Source organism: Rhinatrema bivittatum, chromosome 2, assembly GCF_901001135.1.
Source record: "Rhinatrema bivittatum chromosome 2, aRhiBiv1.1, whole genome shotgun sequence".
NCBI classification, from domain to species: Eukaryota; Metazoa; Chordata; class Amphibia; order Gymnophiona; family Rhinatrematidae; genus Rhinatrema; species Rhinatrema bivittatum.
In genome coordinates this window covers 544,910,076-544,932,739 of record NC_042616.1, presented here as the reverse complement: position 1 = coordinate 544,932,739, position 22,664 = coordinate 544,910,076, and the positions used below count along the sequence as shown (strand labels likewise).

Here is a 22,664-nt window from a genome sequence, read left to right as displayed (position 1 = left end):
ATGCCCTCTACCAAATTCCACCCCAGTTGTTGTGCCTGTTGCATGCCGTTGGTACATTTGGTGCATGGTCGGACATCCTCAGCTCGGTACTCACCCATATGTGAAGACTACCATCCTGCTTGTCCTGTGAGAAAGCAAATGCTCGATACCTGTAACAGGTGTTCTCACAGGAGAGCAGGATGTTAGTCTTCATGAAACCCGCCCGTTGCCCCGTGGTGTTGGGTTCATAACGTTTTGTTATTTTATTTTTCGGCACTGCCTGTAGCTTTCAAATAAGACTGAAGGGGGACCCCTGCTGGCTGCAGGGTTAGTGCCATGCTGGGCATGCCCATTAGGGGCCAGTCAAAGTTCTGGAAACTTTGACAGAAGTTTTCCGTGATTGGGCTCCATCCTATGATGTCACCCATATGTGAGGACTAACATCCTGCTGTCCTGTGAGAACACCTGTTACAGGTAAGCAGCATTTGCTTTCTCATGGCTATAACTTTGGCTCAAAGAGTAAGTGAAATCCTGCAAATATTAAAAAACAAAATAATGCTACAAACTCATCCAAGGTTTATGCCAAAAGTGGTTTTTCAATTTCATTTAAATTGATCTATAATCCTTTCTACTTTTTTCACAAAGCCTCATGCTAACAAACAGAGCAGATACTTCATATGTAGACTATAGGAGAGCTTTGCTTTTTTATTTAGAAAGGACAAAGCCACTCAGGAAGATCTTTAGTTATTCAATTCATATGATCCAAACAAACAAGATAGTCTGTAGGAAAAATGACTATCATCTTGGCTGTATGACCACTAGAAAGGAGTAAGGGTAGACCTCCCTAAATAGATTCAGACCTGCAGCTTCAGTAGCTATTCTCTGATCAGTGTTAGCAGAAGACATCTGCAAAGCAGCAACCTGGTCCTCTATTCACAATTTTGTCAAACATTATTGTCTCGAGTAGAAATCTTTGAAAGACGGTGCCTTTGGTTAGGCAATTTAAAAAAAAATCTCTTCAAATAAAGATTTCAACTCTCCCACCTTCCATTGTTTTCTGGATTGCATATATGTTTTCAATATGATAAGGAATTTTTAGACATCACTCAGCTTGAGAATCCCCATTTGTAAAGCGGCATTTTGTCCTGCTTGCCCACAGAGAAAAGGAAGTTGCATACCTGTAATTAATGTTCTCTGTAGACAGCAGGACAAATTATCCATACAATCCCACCCTCCTCCCTGTAGAGCTGAAGTTTAGCTAGTTGAAAGACTGAGGAAACTCATATGAGGTCATTGCACAAATACTCCCAGGCATGCTCAGAAAGAATTTCCTTTTTGAGCTCTGCGAGTGCATGTCTGGACTTGTCTCCTGTTGTCTATGAAGAATACCTGTTACAGGTAAGCAGCTTCACTCTCTGTTCCTCTGTCCCCATAATCCTCTTAGAGAATCTTTGATAGAAGGCCTTTGGCTAGGAATAGAGTATTAGCAGTGGCTTTCAACCACTGTATCCAAAGGAACTGGGAGGTGAGTCACCAAAATTTGACATTTAGGAAGCATAGGTTTGCTGTCTAACAGTCACATATACCTGCTGGCTGAGGAGAGTGCAAAGCAGGGAGTACTTGAAATCCCCATTGCTGCTTCCTGTTGCTGTTTTTTTCCCTCCATGGCAATTGCTACTACTGCCAGTACAAGCTGGAAATGTAGTTATGCTATCATCTCCTCCCATCCCCTGTTCTCATGGTGATCATACTGTCACTACGTCTTGCACTCACCTGTGCTACCACCAAGATCATTGCCACCACCAGTCCAGGCTGGGGATGTTGCATCCTGGTACCTCTCCTGTGGCCGTAATCACTTGTGCCACCAATCTGGCTTGGAAATGTGGGGATCCTGCTGCCTGCAGCATGGCTGCAATTGCCATCATCACTAGCTGTAGAAGAGGTGATGGCTGAAGGCACTCTCCCATCTTTTCCTCCAGATGGATTTTGATTGCTGAATGGAGAGGGTGAGTATAAAAGGGGGGCTGGTTGGGGGAGGGGTATTGAAAGTAGAACAAGAGAGGGATGAACCTGGGGAGATGGGGGGCATGAGAGCAAGGGGATATTCCTAGTGCAATGGTATTGTAATTGAGGAGAGAGGAAACCAGGGATGGCAAGTGCCTCTGCCTCCCAAAAAATGATTTTGAAGGATTAAGATTAGGTTGGAATGGAGGAGAACTCACTGATTATATAGATATAGGGAAATAGGACTGAAAGATTGAGTGGGGACTAAGGAAATAAGGGGTCAGTGGGTACTAAGTGATTGGGGGGGAGTAAGTTTAAGGGTATGTTAGGTGGGCTGAGGTGTTGTGGGTCTGTACAGAAAGGTGGGATGGGATGATGAGACGTGGGAAAGGGGCTGTGGAGGGGGTGGGACACAGTGAAAATGGGAGAGCAGGGGAGGAGAGAAAAGAGGTAAGAAATGAAAGGGATGGAGGCCAGGGAGACAAGGGGTGACAGAGAAGGGGCTGGGGAGAAGATTAGAGGCAAAGAAAGGTACATGAGGGTTGGGGAAGGGATGAGTGTGGAAATGGGCTGGGAAGGAAGTGAAAAGGTGGAATGGGATTTTGGGAAGGGGTTAAGAGAAAGTCGAAATGGGCTGAATGTCAGGAGGGGATGAGTGGCAGTAAAATAGATGGGGCTTGTGAAGAAATGAAAATCAGAGGAAAGTAGATAAGGGCGTGAGAATAGAGGATGGAAATAGGGGACTAGGGAGGGGTGAAAAACAGAAACAATGGAAGACTGTGGAAGCAGCAGGAGATAGGGGGAATGGATAGACTGGGAGGACTAGAAGTGGGAAATGGAAAGCTGGTAGGTAGGTGAGAGGATGAGCAGGGAGTTTGAAGATTATGGTATGTGATATGCAATGTGTCATGCAGTTGAGCATCTGTCACCATGGAAAAAAGGTTAAGAACCTTTGGAGTATAAGACAGGGATAGGTAACTCCCATCCTCAAGTGTCATAAGCAGGATATCCACAATGAATATGCATGAGATACAGTATATTTGCATACAATGGGGGCAGTGCATGCAAATATATCTTGTGCATATCAAGGATCATAATTTGTTACAGAGTGTGCCTAATATGTTCTTATGTGCATTTCTAAAACTTGACTAAATCTGTATGGGCTTTTAGATTGATCAAGTTTAGATAATATGTAGTTCACCAAACTTTCACAGCAAAGTGATGGTCTTCAGGCAAACAAAGAAAAAAATCTTTTTTGTAAGAATAACACTTAAAAGTTAAGAAAATTAATTTATACAGTTTTGTTCCCTTTAGGTACTTGTTCTTTCAACATCAAGATGTTGTTTCATCACCTCTACCAGGAAAGCAGAATCAAATTTTAGTTATAATGGCAGTAAGTTTGAGCATTTTGGCTTTTAATGTACATTTATTTAAAGCACCTTTTTTATTGAAGTCACACACATAATATAAAATAGACAGGGCTTGATATTAAAGAAAAAAAAAAAGCTGAGCCTTAAATTTAGGCTCTTAAGTTAGGTTCTTACATTTGAAACTTATTTTCAACCAAACTTAGGGACCTAAATTTTGCAGCTGAAAATTCACATAAATTTAGGCTCTGAAATTTAAGAATGCTGTTCATTTGCCTAGATTTAGGGTCCTAAATTAAGCACCTAGTGAAAATCAGTATTAAGATCCTAACTTTGTTTCCGTGCCCTAACTCTTTTCCTTTAGTCACCCACTTTTTAGGATCCCTCTTCTGTTTCTGGTCTCTGATCCTTGGCACACCGATTTGATGTGCGTTCCTATCTCAGTGGGGAGTCGCGGTAGTTTGGCGAGTAGGCCCTGCTCTCAGGCTTCACTGGGACACTGCATAGTAGTCTGTGCCAACGTTCTTTTTCTGCACAAGTCACCCATGAAAGCAGTGCCTGACGTCAGTTTATGCCTGTGCATCCAGGCTGAGTGTCCATCTGGATCGCATGGTTGGACATCCAAGTTTTGGGCATGCATTGTACGAGCATTATATGTATATATAGGTGTCCCATAATTAGGCATCCGTTTTTTGGGCGTCCTGTCCAGGCTTGCAGGGTACGGATACTGTTGGATGCACAATTGTTCAGCGCTTGTGTGGTTGAGCGTGCTGCCTCTCGACGTCCCTTTTTTCCATGGCGCCAGTAGCAAAGAAGCCTAAATGCTTTGTGATTTGCATGGCTTGCCATATTCGGGCATCACAGCCAGAGGTTCCCTCTAATCTTTGTAGGTGCTGCATGGAGGCTCAGGGCAAATTGTCGCCAACTGATTTTGCTGAACCCGGCCCTTCCCAGCAGTTTGCAGGAAGGGAACTAGAGGGGGATCTGTTAGAATTTTCGCCTGGTTTTGAGACTCCCTAACTGGTTCATCAACAGGGGAGGGCAACTCAGTGGGCGCCAGACAGACGACCCCTGGTTTTGATATGGACCCTTCCGCCTTCTCTTGGGTGGAATTTTTCAGGGACTGCAGTCCTTTCTACAGGCGTGTTCAACAGAGCTGGCCAAACTGAAAGTTCAGAATAGCAGACTGTGGAATCCTACAAAGCTGGTGCCGCAGGTAAACGGAAGGCGTCTCGCCCTGTTGCCGGTCACACTGATGGAGACCCGAATGACACGGATGAGAAAGGAGATCTTAACTCCCTGGAGGATAGGGAAATTCCTCCAGGGTTAGAACCTTATAGAACAATGTTGTGCTTCTTTCATAGGGATGAGTTGCTAGTGCTAATCTCTCAGACTTTGAAGATACTGGGAGTATTGGGTACTCATCCTATGTCTGAGCCAAATAAAATTCCTATTTTGCTTATTTTGCATAAAGCATCTTGTTTCTTCCCTGTTATGGATTCTGTGCAAGAATCGATTGATCTTGAATGGGGTGCTTCAGAGGCTAATTTTAAAGGGGGATGAGCCTTGGAAGGTCTGTACCCCATGGATCCGGTGGGGAGAGAGCAGCTGCATTTTCCAAAAATGAATGTCCTGTTGTGTTCCATCACCAAGTGGACGACCATTCTGGTAGAAGGAGGAGTGGCATTGAAAGATGCTCAGAATAAGAGAATTGAGGATTTCCTTAAGCAGGCATTTGAAGCAGTGGCAATGAATTTACAAATAGCTTCTTGCTGCTCCCTGGCGGCTTGTGCCTGTTTGCTTCTATCTCAGAAGGTTGATGAGATTGATCTAAATTCCAGGGCAGTGATGGAACTAGCAGCCGCCTTTTTGGTGGAAGTGGGCTGCAACCTGTACAGTACTTCTGCCAGAGGGGTGGCTTTGGCGATAGCGGCCAGATATCAGCTGTGGCTGCGGAATTGGTTGGCTGATGAAATTTCAAAGTCTAATCTTATGAAATTACCTTTTAAATGATCGCTTTTTTTGGGAGTGAGTTGGAAAAAATGGCTGATAAGTGTGGTGAGTCCCAGGTTCCTTGGTTGCCAGAAGATAAGCAGGCACAGTACCCATTTAGCGTGAGAGGCTATACTAGGGGTTTCAGATGTTTTTGACCCTACAGAGGAGCGGCTTTGCAGAGGGTTAGACTTTTGGGTAGGTCTCAGTCCTTTCGGCCCAGGTAGCCCAGACGGGGCACAGGCTCAAGTAGCGGTGCCTTCTGACCCCCTCAGTGAAGGTGTACCCACCTCCCGGAGCAGGAGATGGGGGGTGGGGGGGGGGTCTTCTATCTCTGTTTTATTAAAGGTGAGTCAGGATCATGTCAGACCACTGTGTTCTGGATGTTATAAGGGACAGCTATGCTCTGGAATTTCTCAGTGTTCCTTGGGACATCTTCATGTAGTCTCTCTGCAGTTACCGCAAAAGAGGCAGGCAGTGGAGACTACATTGTCAAGGTTCCCGAGCTTACGGGCCATGATTCCAGTGCCCAAGTCACAAGAAAATATGGGCTGTTATTCCATTTATTTCATTGTGCCCAAGAAGGAGGGTTCTTTTTGGCCCATCCTGAATTTGAAAGGAGTCAATCATCATTTGTGAGTGACTCTGTTCTGCATGGAAACAGTACACTTGGTGATAATGGCAGTACAGTTAGGGGAGTTTCTTATGGCTCTGGATTTGTCAGAGACGTACCTACATATTTGCATTCATCTGAAGCATCAATAATTTCTGTGGTTTGCCATTTTTGGGCAACATTATCAGTATCAAGTGCACCCCCTTCTGTTTGGCCACCGTTCCCAGAACCTTCTCCAAGGTCATGGTGATGGTAGGAGCAGCATTGAGAGAGGATGGCATTCTGGTCCACCCATACCTGGACGACTGGCTAATTTGGACCAAAAGCTTGGTAGAGAGTCTCCAGGCCTCACAAAAGGTATCTCCTTGCTGCATGATTTAGGTTGGGTGGTAAATTTGGTCAAGAGCAATTTACAGCCATCCCAGATACTGGAATATCTCTGTATTCATTTTGACATGAAGCAAGGCAGGGTTTTTCTGCCAGAGATCCGCATTCAGAAGCTGATGGCTATTGATAGAAGCAGTTTGCCCTTCAGTATGGTCTTACCTGCAGGTGCTCAGTTTGATGGCGACCACCTTTAGAGGTGGTTCCGTGGGCAAGGGCACATATGCATCCCCTTCTGCTTGCCCGGTGGAGTCCATAGTCTGAGGACTTTTCAATACGGCTTCAGTTACCGGTGGAGATCAACATCCAACTGAAATGGTGGTTGCAGGTGGACCATCTGAGGAAGAAAGTTTCTCCGGATTGGCTGGTGCTCATTACGGATGCAAGCATCCAAGATTGGGGGGCTCACTGTCAGGAGTTGATGGTGCTGGAGTGCAGAGGAGTCGCTCTGGAGCATCAATCGACAGGAAGCACATACTGTTCGGTTGGCATGCTAGCGGTTCGCCGACAGCTTGCAGGGTCAGGCAGTCCTAGTGATGTCAAACAATATGACAACAGTGACTTACATCAATCGCCAGGGAGGCACCAAGAGCTAACAAGTGTCGCAGGAAATAGACCAGCTGATGATATGGGCAGAGGTACATCTCTAGGAGTATCTTTGCCTCCCACATTGCGGGAAAAGACAATGTGAGAGTTGATTTTCTCAGCAGCCAGAGTCTGGATCCAGGAAAATGGGAATTGTCAGATGAATCATTCCAGTTGATAGTGAGTCGCTGGGGCCTACTGTATCTAAACCTGCTAGGGATGTCCAGCAATGCGATGGTACCTTGTTTCTTCAGTCACAGGTAAGATCCAAAGTCTCTGGGAATTGATGCTCTAGTGCAGGAGTGACCGAAGGGCAAGCTTCTGTATGCTTCCCCCCCCCCCCCCCCCCCGTGGCCCTTGTTGGGCAGGTTGGTTCGAAGGATTGAGAGGCACATGGAGCTGGTGCTTCTGCTGGCTCTTAACTGGCCCAAAAGGCCATCATATGCAGATCTGCGGAGACTCTCTTCCATCTCTCCTCTCTGGTTTACGCACCAAAGAGATCTGTTGTGATAGGGGCCTATTCTTCACGAGGATCCTTCTTGATTTTGTGTTTTGGTATGGCTCTTGAAAGGATTTTGTTGCTGAAGTGTGGATATTCCACTCCTGTGATTTCCACCTTGCTTCGAGCTTGGAAGTTCTCAACCTCCTTAGCCAATGTTCAGGTTTGGTGAGTGTTTGAGGCTTGGTGTGAGGAATGAGGGGTTCATCCTCATTCAGTTACAATTCTACTCATTTTGGACTTTTTGCAGGATGGGTTGATTAAAAGCTTGGCCCTTAATTCCTTGACGGTACAGGTGGTGGCTATTGCCTGTTTCCGGGGCCAGGTGAATGGTGGATCCTTGGCCCATCCAGATGTTGCCCGGTTCTTGAAGGGGATGAAGCATCTTCATTCTACCTTGTGGTTGCCAGTGCCCTTGTGGAACTTTATTGTTTCTGGATTTCCTGGTGGGTTCCACCTTTCGGCCACTGTGTACCATCTCCTTGAGATTACTTACCTTGAAGACAGTTTTTCTGGTGGCGATTTGTTTTGTTCTTAGAGTTTCCAAACTGCAGGCTCGCTCTTGCTGGGACCATTCCTGCGAGTGACTCCAGGGGTGGTCCAGCTGCAAACTCTTCTGTCTTTTTTGCCAAAAGTTGTTTTGGATTTTCACTTGAATCAATCTATTTCCTTGCTGACGCTGGATAGCGAAAGAGATGTGAAGGAATATTGTCTGTTGCAGAGCTTCGATTATGGTCTCCCATTGAAATTTGCCAAGCGGTGACATGATCCTCCTTACACACTTTTTCCAGGTATTACCATCTGGATGTGCAGACTCGGAAGGACGTAGCCTTTGTGTGTGCAGTGTTGGTTGGACAGCAGGCAGCCTCCCATCCTTTTCGGGAGTAGCTTGGGTACATCCCACTGTTTGTGGATTAACCTATCTGAATGCTGAGAAATGAGAAATTACTACTTACTTGATAATTTCCTTTTCTCTAATGAAAACATGTTAATCAACCTTCCTCCCCTTGCCGGTTTGTGATTCTGTTGGCCTCCTGAGTGGCTGCATTCTGAATATAACTGGTAAGTGTCATTTCAGTACCTAGATAAGTGATGTTACACTCTGTCTGAGCTCAGTGTTTCCTCTTACTGAGTGCTTGAGTGATTGTCTGTTAATGGTTATAATCAAGTATTGTTAGTTTGTCCACAGTTGGCTTTTGCAGAGAATACTGGTGGGCTGATGTCAGAGCAGGGGTATATATACCGTGATGTCAGCTTTGCGCCGTCTCCATCTGCTGGTAGAAGTGCATAATCCACTGGTTGTGGATTAACCTGTCTTCATTAGAAAAAAGGAAGTTATCAAGTAAGTAGTAATTTCTCATTCTCTTTCTTCAAGCTTGTTTCATCTGTTTTTGAAAGATAATGAGGCAAATAATCTTCAAATGTTAAAGAATAGTACAGGAAACAAATGTGACATAATAGACAAATCTGTTTCAAGCCTGGTCCCCAGCAGGCTGTGAACAAAGAGAGGCGACCTCATAAATATCTGCCATCAAGTGTCTGCAATTGTATGATCATGTTACATTTTTATTTTACCTCTATACAATGGTAGGACCTCCTTTTACCCTTTTCTCCTCAAGACATAGATAATGACCTCCTTTACTGTATATCCTTTGTAATGGGATTTTTGTTGCTTGTGAGCAAGTGACTGTCAATTGTTTAAGTCTGATGAGTGAGTGTGCTGCTTGGGTGACTTGGGTACAAACCTTTGGGAGAACACACGTTAATATGCATGAACTGGTCCCCTACCGCCAATCTGCAATACTACCATGTGAACTAAGTTGAGAAAATGAATCCCTTGTGTGTTTCATTTTACTTTCTGAACGTGGAAATATGGAGAATAATGAAGCACTTAAGAGCGGTTAGGCAGAGAGGTTAAGCACTTGACCAGCATGTTGTAACTATCATGAGATATGAAGGTTGCTACCTGAAAAGTCCCTTGTTTAAAATAGAGGATAAGCCAGTTAAACTGTGGAAATAATTGTACACTGGTCTAGTGATCACAACAATGTCCTCTTTAAAGTTGTGATTGCACAGCAGTTACCACCAGAGCAATGACCTACCCACAGCAATGACCTGCAATTCAGCTTCTGAATGTACATAAAATAGACGTCATAGAGTTTGTTCTTGTTTGTTTAGATACCATTTTACAAACTGGGAAAAGTTCAAGCTGCAATAGAGAAGCATGGGGCTAAAGTGAGTACTGATGTAAATCAATTCATAGTATAAATGTATACAGTATGCAGGGCTGGTGCAAGGGTATGAGGCACCCTAGGCAAACCTTACAGTCTGGCACCCCCTCCCCATACACAATTTTAAATTATGCATTTATAACATATTTAGAAGCCAAATGTCCAATAACCAAGCCGTGGAGGCAACAATACAGAATTAGAAGCCAAATTTCCAGACATTTGGCTTCTAATTCTGTATTGTTGCCTCCATGGCTTGTTTAGATAGCCTCCCTTGCTGTTTTATCAGTCCATTTATAACATATTTTACATGAAAAATGACATTCTGAGGTAAAATTAATATACAAGTTATTGTGATAATTTCATGCACTGTTGTGATGCCAACAAGAAAACGTTGCATCTTGGAATTCATATGGCATACCTATTGTGATATATTTCGGCATGGTCCTCCGTATCAATACAGTACTATTTGCCAATACTCAAAGAATAACAACCCCACCTATGAAAAAGAATACCACAAATATTACACCAGAATCTAAAATATCTATACACCTCCTATCAGGAAAACAGAACAGGCCAAGCTACTACAGATCCCTCCAGAGAAACTACATGCTAAAAGAATGCTTCATCTCAGTCTTTGCATGCAGAACACAAACCCTCACCAAATACAGAATAAAGCCACATAAAGTATAAATAGAAATGTGCAGACAAAAACTGAACTGTAAAATGCATCACGCCAGACTCTATACAGTGTAACAATGGAAAAACAAAAATTTCACCATTCCTCGTGAAACAAATCAATAAAATCAAGATATATAAATCATTAATCATAATTATAAAATCATACAAATAAAATAATTTCAAAACAGCTGATGAATAGAATATCCAATAATTAAAGACTCATGCAAATTTTGAAAGTTTTACCAAACACTAATAAAATATTTCAAACAGCAGACACATCACATACTACCCAATAATTAAAATGGTAGTCAATCAAGAAAAATGAACTTAAAAAGCCACCTTTACTTACCCTCTCCAGCAGTTCTCCTACTCCTTTCCCTTGCAGGCCACACCAGAAGCAGCAGTAGCTGTTGAAGCTGTCCTCACAGTCCTCTTCCTTAGGGACCACAACCAGTCTCTTCTCTCTCTCTCTCTCTCTCTCTCATACACACACACACACCAGTCACACCCTCAGGACCAGTTTCTGTCTCTCACACACAAATCATCTCCCCAACCAGTCTCTCTCTCTCTCTCTCTCTCTCTCTCACACACTCACACACACACACACACGCACACACATACCAGTCATCTCCCTGATCAGTCTTTCTCACACATACACATGTCACCTCTCTGGCCAGTATCTCTCAATCTCACAATGCTCTCGCTCTCTCTTACTTACACACAAGCTCTCAATCACACACATGTTCTATCTCACTTACAAACAGGCTTAATCACACACATGCCCTCTCTCACAGCCACAAGCCAGCCAAAAACATGCTCCATCTCTCTTGCACACACACATTAACACACACAAGCACCCTCCCTGACTCACATATATACCGCACACATACAGAAGCACCCTCCCTGTCTCATATATACACCTCTCACATACACGAAGCACCCTCCCTGTCTCACATACAAATTACACTCACAGAAGCACCTTGCTTTCAGACTTGCATGATTTTTCACTTTTACTAAAAGTGAAAGTGATGCTCCCAACCGTTAAATAAGAAAACCACATTCCTATCAGAAGGTGAAATGACACCCTTCCTTCAGGTTCTGTCCTTCCAAGGGACAGCCACCCACACATCATACAGCTTCTCTTGTTTTACGCTTTCAGGAAATAAAGCAAGTGTCTTTCTTCAAACTGTCAGTCGTATGATTATTCATGTTGGAGATATGGAACAGAAAGACATCTTTAGTCAGCTTCCCTTTTAAATGGGAAGATTACAGTCTTAGTCATTTAAAAATATACATTTTCTAAAGGCTTAAAAAAACCAAAAAAAAAAAAAACACTGTTTCAGATTGGAACTATTCTAGATTTCATGCTTAAATTATGCTTAAAAAAACAAACAAACCCCACCTGGCATCAGTATCTTTAATTTGTGATTTTGCTGAGATGAACATTTTAAATACTTTAATTTTTTTTTGCTTTAGTATTTGTCTCTACCCACTTTTAAGTTAAATTTTATTTTCCAGAAGAGGGATGCTTACAATTCAGTAATTTCATCTTTTATCCAACTTTTCAAAAGTTGTGCTACCAGCACAAAAGTTGAGGTATATGTATTATCACATTTCATTTTTTTAAACTGGCAGATTCCTTTCTCACATATACACCACATACACACACACACAGAAGCTCCATTCCTTTCTCACATACACAGCACATACACCCACACACAAGCACCATTCCTTTCTTACATATACATCACATACACCCCACATACACCAACACAGAAACACACACACAGAAAGAAGATCGGCGCAGCCGGAGACTTCGGCCATGTGATCAGCTAGACCGGCCCACCGGGGGAAGCCCGATCCCCCGATAGGCCAATCCGCCTCTGGCACCGGTGGCCTTCAGCCCCAACCATTTGACAGGGGCTACCGGTGCCATTGGTTGGCCCCTGTCACATGCTTATTGAAAATGGAAATAAAGAATTAGACATTTGAACACGGATGATAATTTTTTTCTGTTGATTGATGTATTGATAGATGGAAGCTCCTCAGCGAGTGACCCCAGCTATGCTTCAGACCTGCCTCTCATACACCCTTACAGCCAAACTTGCTCCCAGCTGGAACAAGGCAGGTCATCTGTTAATCCAAGGTAATTTATAATGCTGCACTAGTCTTTATATTTTGGTGTTTGCATGGCTCACTAGTGCTAAGATGATTATTATTAAATGGTCCTTCTACACATCTTTCTTGTTATTGAATAAATTAAATATTGGACTGATTTCTGTTCTCATGTCACTCATATTATCTAGGCAACAGTTTTGAATGTTTATAATTTATCAATAACTGGTGAACTTTGGGGAGCATCGATAACCTGGTAAATTTTGAGCTAAAGCAAATAATACACAGGCACAGGCCCTTTGTTACATGTCCAAAGCCTAGGATGTAGTAACTGGATGCTAATGATTTGGGTAACACAGTAGGATTCTAACCTTCAGAAGCCACTGTTTAACACACTTCCATGTCTTTGTCACTTCATTTTTAAAATTAAAATAGCATTATTAAACCTATTTCCATCAATCTTGTGTTGGCATGTAAAGATTTTATTTTAAATATGTAAGGTCAGTATTCATAAATGAACATTTATATAAGTTAGCTGGATAACACTTATCCAGCTAACTTACATGGGATATTCAGTAGCACAGCTATGCTGCTGAATATCCCCTTATTCAGCGCTGTTTAGCCAGATAGTTATATTGGCTTAGTTAGCAGATCTAACTTATCCAATTAACTTAACTGGATAAGTCCAAATAGTGCTGCCCCATTATGTCTATTGTCTATTGCCCACCCCTGACTTATCCAGCTATCTACTTAACCAGATACGTGGCATATCTGGCTAAATAGCTTTGAAAATCAGGCTCCCTGATTTATGTTTGCTTATAGAATTTCTCAGTGCTTTTCGCTGGCACATGTTTGCTCAATTCTAGAATGACCATGCACTGCTTTTGCAGAAACATTTTCTGACTGAGTTCAGAGAGACTTCCTCTCCATTCAAGCAGGTCAATACCCACCAGTGGCTTATTCACCTCTGCCAGCAGATGGAGATGGAGTAAGAAGCTGACGACACAGATACGGAGTCCTGCCCTGACATCAGCCCGCCAGTATACTCCATCTCCAACAGATGATGTACATGCATTTCCCTACTGGGGATTGCCTGTAAAAAAAAAAAAAAAAAAAAAGAAAAAGAAATGGAAGAAAACACAATGTCGAGATGCTTGTGTAGCACTACTTACCTCCTGAGGTGATACCATTGGGTCCCTCCCTCAGTTAAGAGCCTTCAGTCCGGTAGCCTTGTTCGGGTGTGGACTTAAAAATTAATTAGTGGTTGCAGGCCGAGAGAGGCTTGGCAATGAAGGCTTTCGCCCTCTCCCTGTGTAGCTGGGAATCTGTTTCTGTTATAGGGAGGGCTGAGCTTAGGTAAAAGTTTTTATTTAACATTAGAAAAAAAAAAGAGGAAAAATCAAAATGGAAGTATTTTAGTGAGGCTACTTCCTACTGAGTACTTCTCCTTGGCGTTCGGCGTCTCCCGCTCACGTCTCTGGGGAGTGTTTTGAGGTGTAGAGGCAGCTCATCTCAGGAAGGGAGTTTTCTTGGAGATACTGTATTGGTTAGTACTCTCAACAGATACGCGAGCCTTCTGGGTTGAGGGGCTCACTGTCAGGAGTTGATGGTGCAAGGTCGCTGGAATGCTAAGGAGCAGCAATGGTGCATCAACCTATTGGAAGCTTGTGCGGTTCATCTAGCATGCTTTCAGTTTGCTGAGCATCCAGAGAATCAGGCTGTCTGTATAATGTCTGACAATGCAAAGACTGTGACCTACATCAATCATCAGAGCAGAACCAAGAGTCAACAGGTGTCAAAGGAGATAGATATGATCATGGTATGGGTGGAGCCGACTTTCTCAGCAGAAGGAACTTGATCTCAGGAAAGAAGGAACTAGCGGACAAAGCCTTTCAGCTCATTGTGGAGTGCTGCTAGGGCAGTTTGTACCTAGACTTGCTGGTGACCTCCAACGCAAAAGGTCAGTGCTTTTTCAGTCACAGATGGGACCCGAAAGCACTGGGCATTGATGCCCTTGTTCAGGTGTGGCTGAGGGGCAGCCTGCTGTATGCCTTCCTGCTCTGGCCTCTGATAGGCTGGATTGTTCAGAAGATTGCAAGTCAAGCTGACACTGTTCTTTTGCTGGCTCTGAGTTGGACCTGGAGGATGTGATATGCTGATCTGCAGAGACTGCTGGTGGCCAGTCCCCTCAGGCTACCGCCTTGGAAAGATCTGTTGTGACAGGGGCCCATTCTACACGATGAGCCAGATAGATTTTGTATTACGGTTTGGCTATTGAGAGGGCTAGGTTGTTGAAACTTGGTTATTTGTTTGCCTTGATTTCCACTTTGCTTTGGGCCAGGAAATTTTCTACGTTTCTGGCCTATGTGGGAGTTTGGAGTGTTTTTCAAGGCCTGGTGTGCTGAGCAAGGTTCACTGCTTTTCAGGGTGGCAATTCCCTTAATTTTGGAATTCTTACAGGATGGATTGCGTAAAGGACTGGCTCTTTACGCCTTGAAGGTTCAAGTGGCAGCCCTTGCTTGTTATAGGGGTGAGTCAATGGTGGGACTTTGTCTTCCCATTCTGGTGTGTCCCAGATTTTGAAAGGAGTTAATTATTTTCATTCTCCTCTGGGGCTTCCGAAGCCTCTGTGGGACCTTAATCTGGTCCTGAAATTCTTGACAGGTCTGACCTTCAGCCACTGCATGGTCTCTCCTTGTGGCTGCTTACTTTGAAGTCAGTTTTCCTGGTGGCAATCTGTTCTGCCATTGGGTTCCTGAACTGCAGGCCCTTTCTTGCCATGAGCCTTTTCTGCTTATGACTCCAGGAGTGGTACAGCTTCGGACTGTGCTCTCATTTTTGCCCAAAGTGTATTTGGAGTTTCATTTGAATCAGTCCATTTCCCTGCCTATCTTCGACAGGGACAGAGATGAAAATGGGTATTGTCTTTTACATACATTGGACGTCAAGTGAGATTTGCTGTGGTACTTGGAGGTTACTAAACCTCTGATAACAGGTCTGATAACCTGTTTGTACTCAGAGATTCCTTTGCTGAAGCAGATTAGACCACATTTCAGAAGGACTCAGGCGGTATCGTGGGTGAAACTTCATTGTCACCTGTCGATTTACCAAATGGCAATGTGGTCCTCATTGAACGCCTTTTCCAAGTATTACCGCTTGGATGCTTGGGCACGGCAGGACATCATATTCTCACGGGTGGTGTTGACTGGACCATGGGCAGCCTCCCACCCTGTTCAGGAGTAGCTTTGGTACATCCCACTGATGGGGACTGGCCTGCCTGAATGGAGAGGAAGGAGAAATTACTACTTATCTTATAATTTCAGGGCTTCAGAGGCCCCGCACCCTTTGCAGTAGTAGTGGTAATCTTACCAATCCTCTTTAACCACCGTTAAATTAATCTTCACTCACTTAATGGAAGGGTTTGAGATTCGCGCGCCATTATGCAAAGGGTGCGGGGCCTCTGGAAGCTGGGGCTGTGGAAGTCAATCCCTGGATCGCTTGCAGTGACCTCTGGACTCCTCTCTCGGGGGATGCTGGGAGCAGTATGCAGATGAGCCTTCCGGTCCTCCTCTACTGCAAAGGGTGCGGGGCCTCTGAAGCCCTGAAATTATAAGATAAGTAGTAATTTCTCCTTCCTCTCCATTCAGGCAGGCCAGTCCCCATCAGTGGGATGTACCAAAGCTACTCCTGAACAGGGTGGGAGGCTGCCCATGGTCCAGTCAACACCACCCGTGAGAATATGATGTCCTGCCGTGCCCAAGCATCCAAGCGGTAATACTTGGGTGGTGAAATTAAGGGACATATTCTTTAGAGTTTGTGTGTATCTGAGGTAATAAGCAAGCCAAAGATAGTTCATTCTAGTGTCTGTCTTTCCCACCCACTCAACCCTTAATTTTTAGGCACGAGACACTTTCTCATTAAAAATCAATCAGGGTCTTATCTAAATCATACTATTGTACCAGCCCTTATTGAACCTTTAATCATCCCCTTGTAGGACACTAGCTGATTAATTAGTACATTCACCTGTAAATTTAAAGTACTCTCATTCCAACTCCCTTAGTATCCTAAACTTAACTAGGAACTCAAGATGAAGGCAGCAGTCCAGCAACAAGAGGGGGGCTTTCCAGTCTTTTGCATTGAGGTTCACATGTATGATTTTTTACCCGCCGGTGAGAGATTGTATGTGTGCACTTGGTGCAAAGAGCTCCTGGCTCTCAGGGAATGAGTCCGATCTCTGGAGGTTAGAGTAGCAGAATTGGAGGAGCTGAGGCAGACAGAGAGGTACATTGATGAGACCTTCAGGGACATAGTAGCCAAGTCCCAAATCCAGTCTGGCAGCCCTAGTGCTGCCTTGGATCAGAAAGGTCTCCCAGTAGGAGAACATCACCCTGGTGTAGTAGGAAGTGATCCTGTAGCAAGGATCTGCTCTCCAGGTGATGTATTGTCTCCCAGGGCTACTGCCCAGGAGGGAAGGGTTAGGCCAGCCATCATAGTTGGTGATTCGATTATTAGAAATGTAGATATCAGGGTGGCTGGTGGACGTGAGGACTGCCTGGTAACTTGCCTGCCTGGTGAGAAGGTGGCAGACCTCACGCGTCACCTAGATAGGATTATAGACAGTGCTGGGGAGGAGCCGGCTGTCGTGGTACATAGGGGCACCAACGACATAGGAAAATGTGGGAGAGAGAGGTTCTGGAAGCCAAATTTAGGATTTTAAATAGGAAGCTAAAATCCAGATCCTCCAGGGTGGCATTCTCTGAAATGCTTCCTATTCCACGTGCAGGTCCCCAGAGGCAGGCAGAGCTCCAGAGTTTCAATGCGTGGATGAGGCGATGGTGCAGGGAAGAGGGATTCAGCTTTGTAAGGAAATGGGGAAACTTTTGGGGAAAGGGGAGTCTTTTCCGAAAGGATGGGCTCCACCTTAACCAGAGTGAAAGCAAGCTGCTGGCACTAACTTTCAAAAAGGAAATAGAGCAGCTTTTACACTAGAACAAGGGGGAAAGCCGACAGTCACTCAGCAGTGCATGGTTCGGAGAAATGTATCCTTGAAGGATACTAATGAAACAGGAGAGTTAGGGCATCCCAACAGAGAGGTTCCATTAAAAGCAAACAAAGTCCATATGCCTATATGTAAAAAATCACCAAAGCTAATGATTTCCGAATTATCCCAAACAACTGAAAAGCAGGTTGTTAAAACAAACAAAAAACACACTTTGAAATGTTTGTATACCAATGCCAGAAGTCTAAGAAGTAAGATGGGAGAGTTAGAGTGTATAGCAGCAAATGATGAGATTGACATAATTGGCATCACAGAAATTTGGTGGAAGGAGGATAACCAAAAGGACAGTGCTATATCAGGATACAAATTATATCGCAATGATAGGGAAGATCAACTTGGTGGGAGTGTGGCACTTTATGTCCAGGAGGTTATAGAGTCCAACAGGATAAAGATCATACAAGAGACTAAATGCTCAGTAGAATCTATATGAGTAGAAATCCCATGTGTGTTGGGTAAGAGTATAATGATAGGAGTATACTACCATCCACCTGGACAAAATGGTCAGACAGATGATGAAATGCTAAGAGAAATCAGGGAAGCTAATCAATTTGGCAGTGCAATAATAATGGGAGATTTTAATTACCAAATATACAGAAATGTGGAACCCAAACAAACATTTAACAATTATTTAGCCTATGAAGGTGTCAGCAAGCCTTGACGTTATGTGTCACTTTTCACTCAGACACTAACCGGTCTTATCGATCATTCACCTTCCTCATTTTATTTAATGCAAACAATTTTTTTTCTTTCTTTTTTCTTTTTCTATATTTTAATTACCCCAATATTGATTGGGTAAATGTAACATCAGGACTTGCTAGAGACATAAAGTTCCTGGATGTAATAAATGACTGCTTCATGGAGCAACTGGTTCAAGAACCAACAAGAGAGGGAGCTATTTTAGATTTAATTATTAGTGGAACGTAGGATTTGGTGAGAGAGGTAACAGTGGTGGGGCCACTTGGCAACAGTGATCATAACATGATCAAATTTAAACTAATAACTGGAAGGGGGACAATAAGTAAATCTGCAGCTCTAACACTAAACTTTCAAAAGGGAAACTTTGATAAAATGAGGAAAATACTTAGAAAAAAACTGAATGATGCAGCTGCAAAGGTTAAAAGTGTTCAACAGGCATGGACATTGTTTAAAAATACAGTCCTAGAGGCACAGTCCATATGTATTCCACACATTAAGAAAGGTGGAAGGAAGGCAAAACGAATACCATCATGGTTAAAATGTGAGGTGAAAGAGGCTATTTTATCCAAAAAAAATCCTTCAAAAATTGGAAGAAGGATCCATCTGAAGAAAATAGGATAAAACATAAGCATTGTCAAGTTAAGTGTAAAACATTGATAAGACAGGCGAAGAGAGAATTTGAAATGAAGTTGGCCATAGAGGCAAAAACTCATAATAAAAACTTTAAAAAATATATCCGAAGCAAGAACCTTTGAGGAAGTCGGTTGGACCATTAGATGACCGAGGGGTTAAAGGGGCTCTTAGGGAAGATAAGGCCAATGCAGAAAGACTAAATTAATTCTTTGCTTCCGTGTTTACTAATGAGGATGTTGGGGAGATACCAGTTCCGGAGATGGTTTTCAGGGGTGATGATTCAGACGAACTGAACCAAATCACTGTAAACCTGGATTGACAAACTAAAGAGTAGCAAACCACCTGGACCGGATGTTATGCATCCTAGGGTACTGAAGGAACTAAAAAATGAAATTTCTGTTCTATTAGTTAAAATTTGTAACCTATCATTAAAATCATCCATTGTATCTGAAGACTGGAGAGTGGCCAATGTAACCCCAGTATTTAAAAAAGGCTCCAGGGGCGATCCAGGTAACTATAGACCAGTGAGAGCCTGACTTCAGTGCCGGGAAAAAATAGTGGAAACTATTCTAAAGATCAAAATCGTAGAGCATATAGAAAGACATGGTTTAATGGAACACAGTCAACATGGATTTACCCAAGGGAAGTAAATAACTGATTTACATTAACTTGTTCAAGCCCTTTCATGATTTTGTAGACTTCTGTCTTATCCCCCCCTCAGTCGTCTCTTCTACAAACTGAACAGCCTTAACTTTTATAGCCTTTTCTCATAGGGCAGCTGCTCCATGCACCTTATCATTTTGGTTGCCCTTCTCTGCACTTTCTCCAGTGCAGCTATATCCTTTTTCAGATGTGGTGACCAGAAGTGCACACAGTATTCTCACCATGGAGCGATAGAAAGGCATTATGACATCCTCCGTTTTATTTTCCATTCCCTTCCTAATAATTCCTAATATTCTGTTTGCTTTTTTGATTGCCATAGCACACTGAGCCAACAATTTCAATGTAGTATCCACTATGATGCCTAGATCTCTTTCCTGGGTGGTAACTCCTAAGATAGAACCTAATGTGTAATTACAGCAAGGGTCCACGTTAAATTTCATCTGCCATTTGGAAGCCCATATTATAATTAGTGAGGTTTGGGTGGACCCTTGGCAGCTGACCATGCCCACGGGGGGCAGTCCCGTGAGGGGCCACAGGTCCGGCTCAGCTGAGGACACACAAACACAGAGATTGATCTTTATTTAAACAATGTTGTGTAGCCACCAGATGTGGCAGTGATGAGTAGTTGAAGTAGCCCTGCTGGGCTAGTATCCCTCAGGCGCTGGAACAGCGACTCCTCCGGTAGCAGTGCTGTAGTGGAAAGAACTGAGAATAATGAGTACAGTGGAATATGAACAAGTCCCAATATGGAGAACCCCAGGATAGGAAGAGCAGGCCCTCGAGGAGCGAGTACCTGATCCCTGAGAGCTGAGAGGCTTGAAGGAGATGTACTCACACAGCGGTTCCACGTAGGAGATGGCACCAGGGCTGGAACGGAGGCAAACCCTCGAGGAGCGAGTACCTGGTTCCAAGGAAAGCTCTGAGGTGGAGATGGTAGTACTCACTGGTGTTGAAGATAGCAAATCCTTCCAGGCAGAAGAGAAGGTAGGAGCAGGCAGCGAGGCAGGGAACATGGGCCCTTGAGGAGCGAGTACCGGTTTCCTGATAGCGACCTGAAAAGCAAGTGAGGCCCCCGAGGAGCGGGTACCCCGTTAGCGTTAAGATTCCAATGAAGATTGGAGGCAGAGTAGCTGGGTACGGAGAGCGAATCCCATCCGTAAGAATCCCCCTTGCTAACTCAAAGGCTAGCAAACAGTGTAGGCTTTAAATATCCGGGCAGCATGACATCATCACAGGGGGGCGCCCCTGAGGATCGCGCCAAGTAGGAAATAAGAGCGAGGGCCGCGCGGCATGCTCGTCATAAGGTACAGATGGAGCATGGCGGGAGGCAACGCCCAAGCCAGTCCGGGGACGCCAGAGAGGACGGCAGACAGACGCCTTGGCAGCCAGGCGTCTATTAACAGCAAGAGGAGGAGCAACAGGAGAGAGATAGGAGGAATGCAGCCGTCAGGAAGGAACGGTTGCAACAGTACGCCCCTTCAAAGGTCGGTCTCCTATGCGGGTACCAGGTTTTGGTTTCCAAAGATCTGAGAGATGAAACTGATGGAGCATCTCTTTGTCAAGGATATTAGCCAGAGGCTCCCAAGAATTTTCTTCGGGGCCAAAACCGTCCCATGATAGAAGGTATTCCCAGGTTTTGCCTCGTTTGCGGACATCAAGAATGGCTTCAACCTTGTATTCTAGGTCAGCTTCTGCATTGATGGAAGATGGTTCCAAAGATTTGGAAGAAAATTCATTGATGATGAGTGGTTTCAGAAGTGAAACATGAAAAGCATTATGGATGTTCAATCCAGGTAGTAACTTCAGACTGTAGGTAACATTGCCAAGATGTTGGAGGATTGGAAATGGTCCAACATAGCGAGGAGCAAATTGAGATGAGGGTAACTTCAGTCTAAGGTTCTTAGTGAATAGCCAGACTTTGTCACCAGGTTGAAAGACATGTGCTTTGGAATGATGAGTGTCATAGAACCTTTTGGCTTGATTACTCACTTTGAGTAGCATTGCTTTCGTCTGATTGATGGATTTCTTCAGCAGTGGATTGAGCTGCTGGGAATGTCACTGAGAGCTTCAGTGGAAGTGGCGGTGATGGAGAACGTCCATATACCACTTCAAATGGTGTTGATCCTGTTGATGTTGCTGGATGAGAGTTAGTGGCGAATTCAGCCCATGGTAACAGTTCGGCCCAGTTATTCTGATGGCAACTCACATAGGCCCAAATGAACTGTTTCAGGGTCCTATTCATCTGTTCTGTTTGGCCATTATATTGAGGATAATAGGCAGATGTATAATCTAGAGAGATGTCGAAGAGTTTGCACAGGGCCTTCCAGAATCTTGCCGTGAACTGTGATCCTCGATCCGAGACTATGTGCTTTGGTAGGCCGTGGAGGTGAAAGATATGGACTATGAAGAGCTTCACAAGTTCCGAGGCTGAGGATAAGCCAGGCAGTGCCACGAAGTGGGCCATCTTGCTGAAGCGGTCGACTGTGACCCAGATGGTATTCATACTTCCAGAAGTGATCTATCACTTCCAGAAAGGGGTAGATCAACTACAAAATCAGTAGCGATATGCATCCACGGCTGTTCCGGAGCTGGAAGTGGTTGCAACAATCCCCACGGTTGGCCAGAAGTAGGTTTGTGCTTGGCACAGTTGGCATAAGATGACACATAGGAGAGTGTATCTTCCTTGATAGTTGGCCATCAATAATACTTCTGTAGCTTCAGCAGGGTACGGCGTTGACCAGGATGGCCAGCCAGCTTGGAATCGTGCGCCCAATAGAGCACTTTCTTTCTGAAACGTTTTGGCATGCTGGTCTTACCAGCAGGCACAGAATGAGTAGCCGCTAAGACGACTTTCCTCGGGTCGATTATGTGCTGCGGCTCTTCCGGAATATCCTCCGAGAGGAAGTAGCATGATAGGGCATCAGCTCTGGTATTCTTGTCTCCGGGGCGATATTTGAGCACGAAGTCAAAGCGGTTGAAAAATAAGGACCATCTAGCTTGTCTATGGTTAAGATGTTGCGCATGGCGGAGATACTCTAGATTCTTATGGTCCGTAAACACGGTAATATGATGTTCAGTGCCTTCGAGCCAAGGCCGCCATTCCTCGAATGCCAGCTTAATAGCCAGGAGTTCTTTGTCACCGATCCCATAATTCTTCTCTGCCGGA

General features: G+C 44.1%; 1 protein-coding gene across 1 annotated transcript in view; it reads left to right on the top strand.

Annotated features, from left to right (window-relative positions):
• LOC115083352 (uncharacterized protein C18orf63-like) overlaps positions 1 to 22,664 on the top strand; it is a 67,380-nt gene that overhangs the window by 35,079 nt on the left and 9,637 nt on the right. The window contains exons 3-5 of the mRNA XM_029587152.1: positions 3,298 to 3,376; positions 9,602 to 9,658; positions 12,367 to 12,478. Of these exons, the coding sequence (XP_029443012.1) occupies positions 3,298 to 3,376; positions 9,602 to 9,658; positions 12,367 to 12,478 (248 nt within the window). The remainder of the gene's footprint in view (positions 1 to 3,297; positions 3,377 to 9,601; positions 9,659 to 12,366; positions 12,479 to 22,664) is intronic.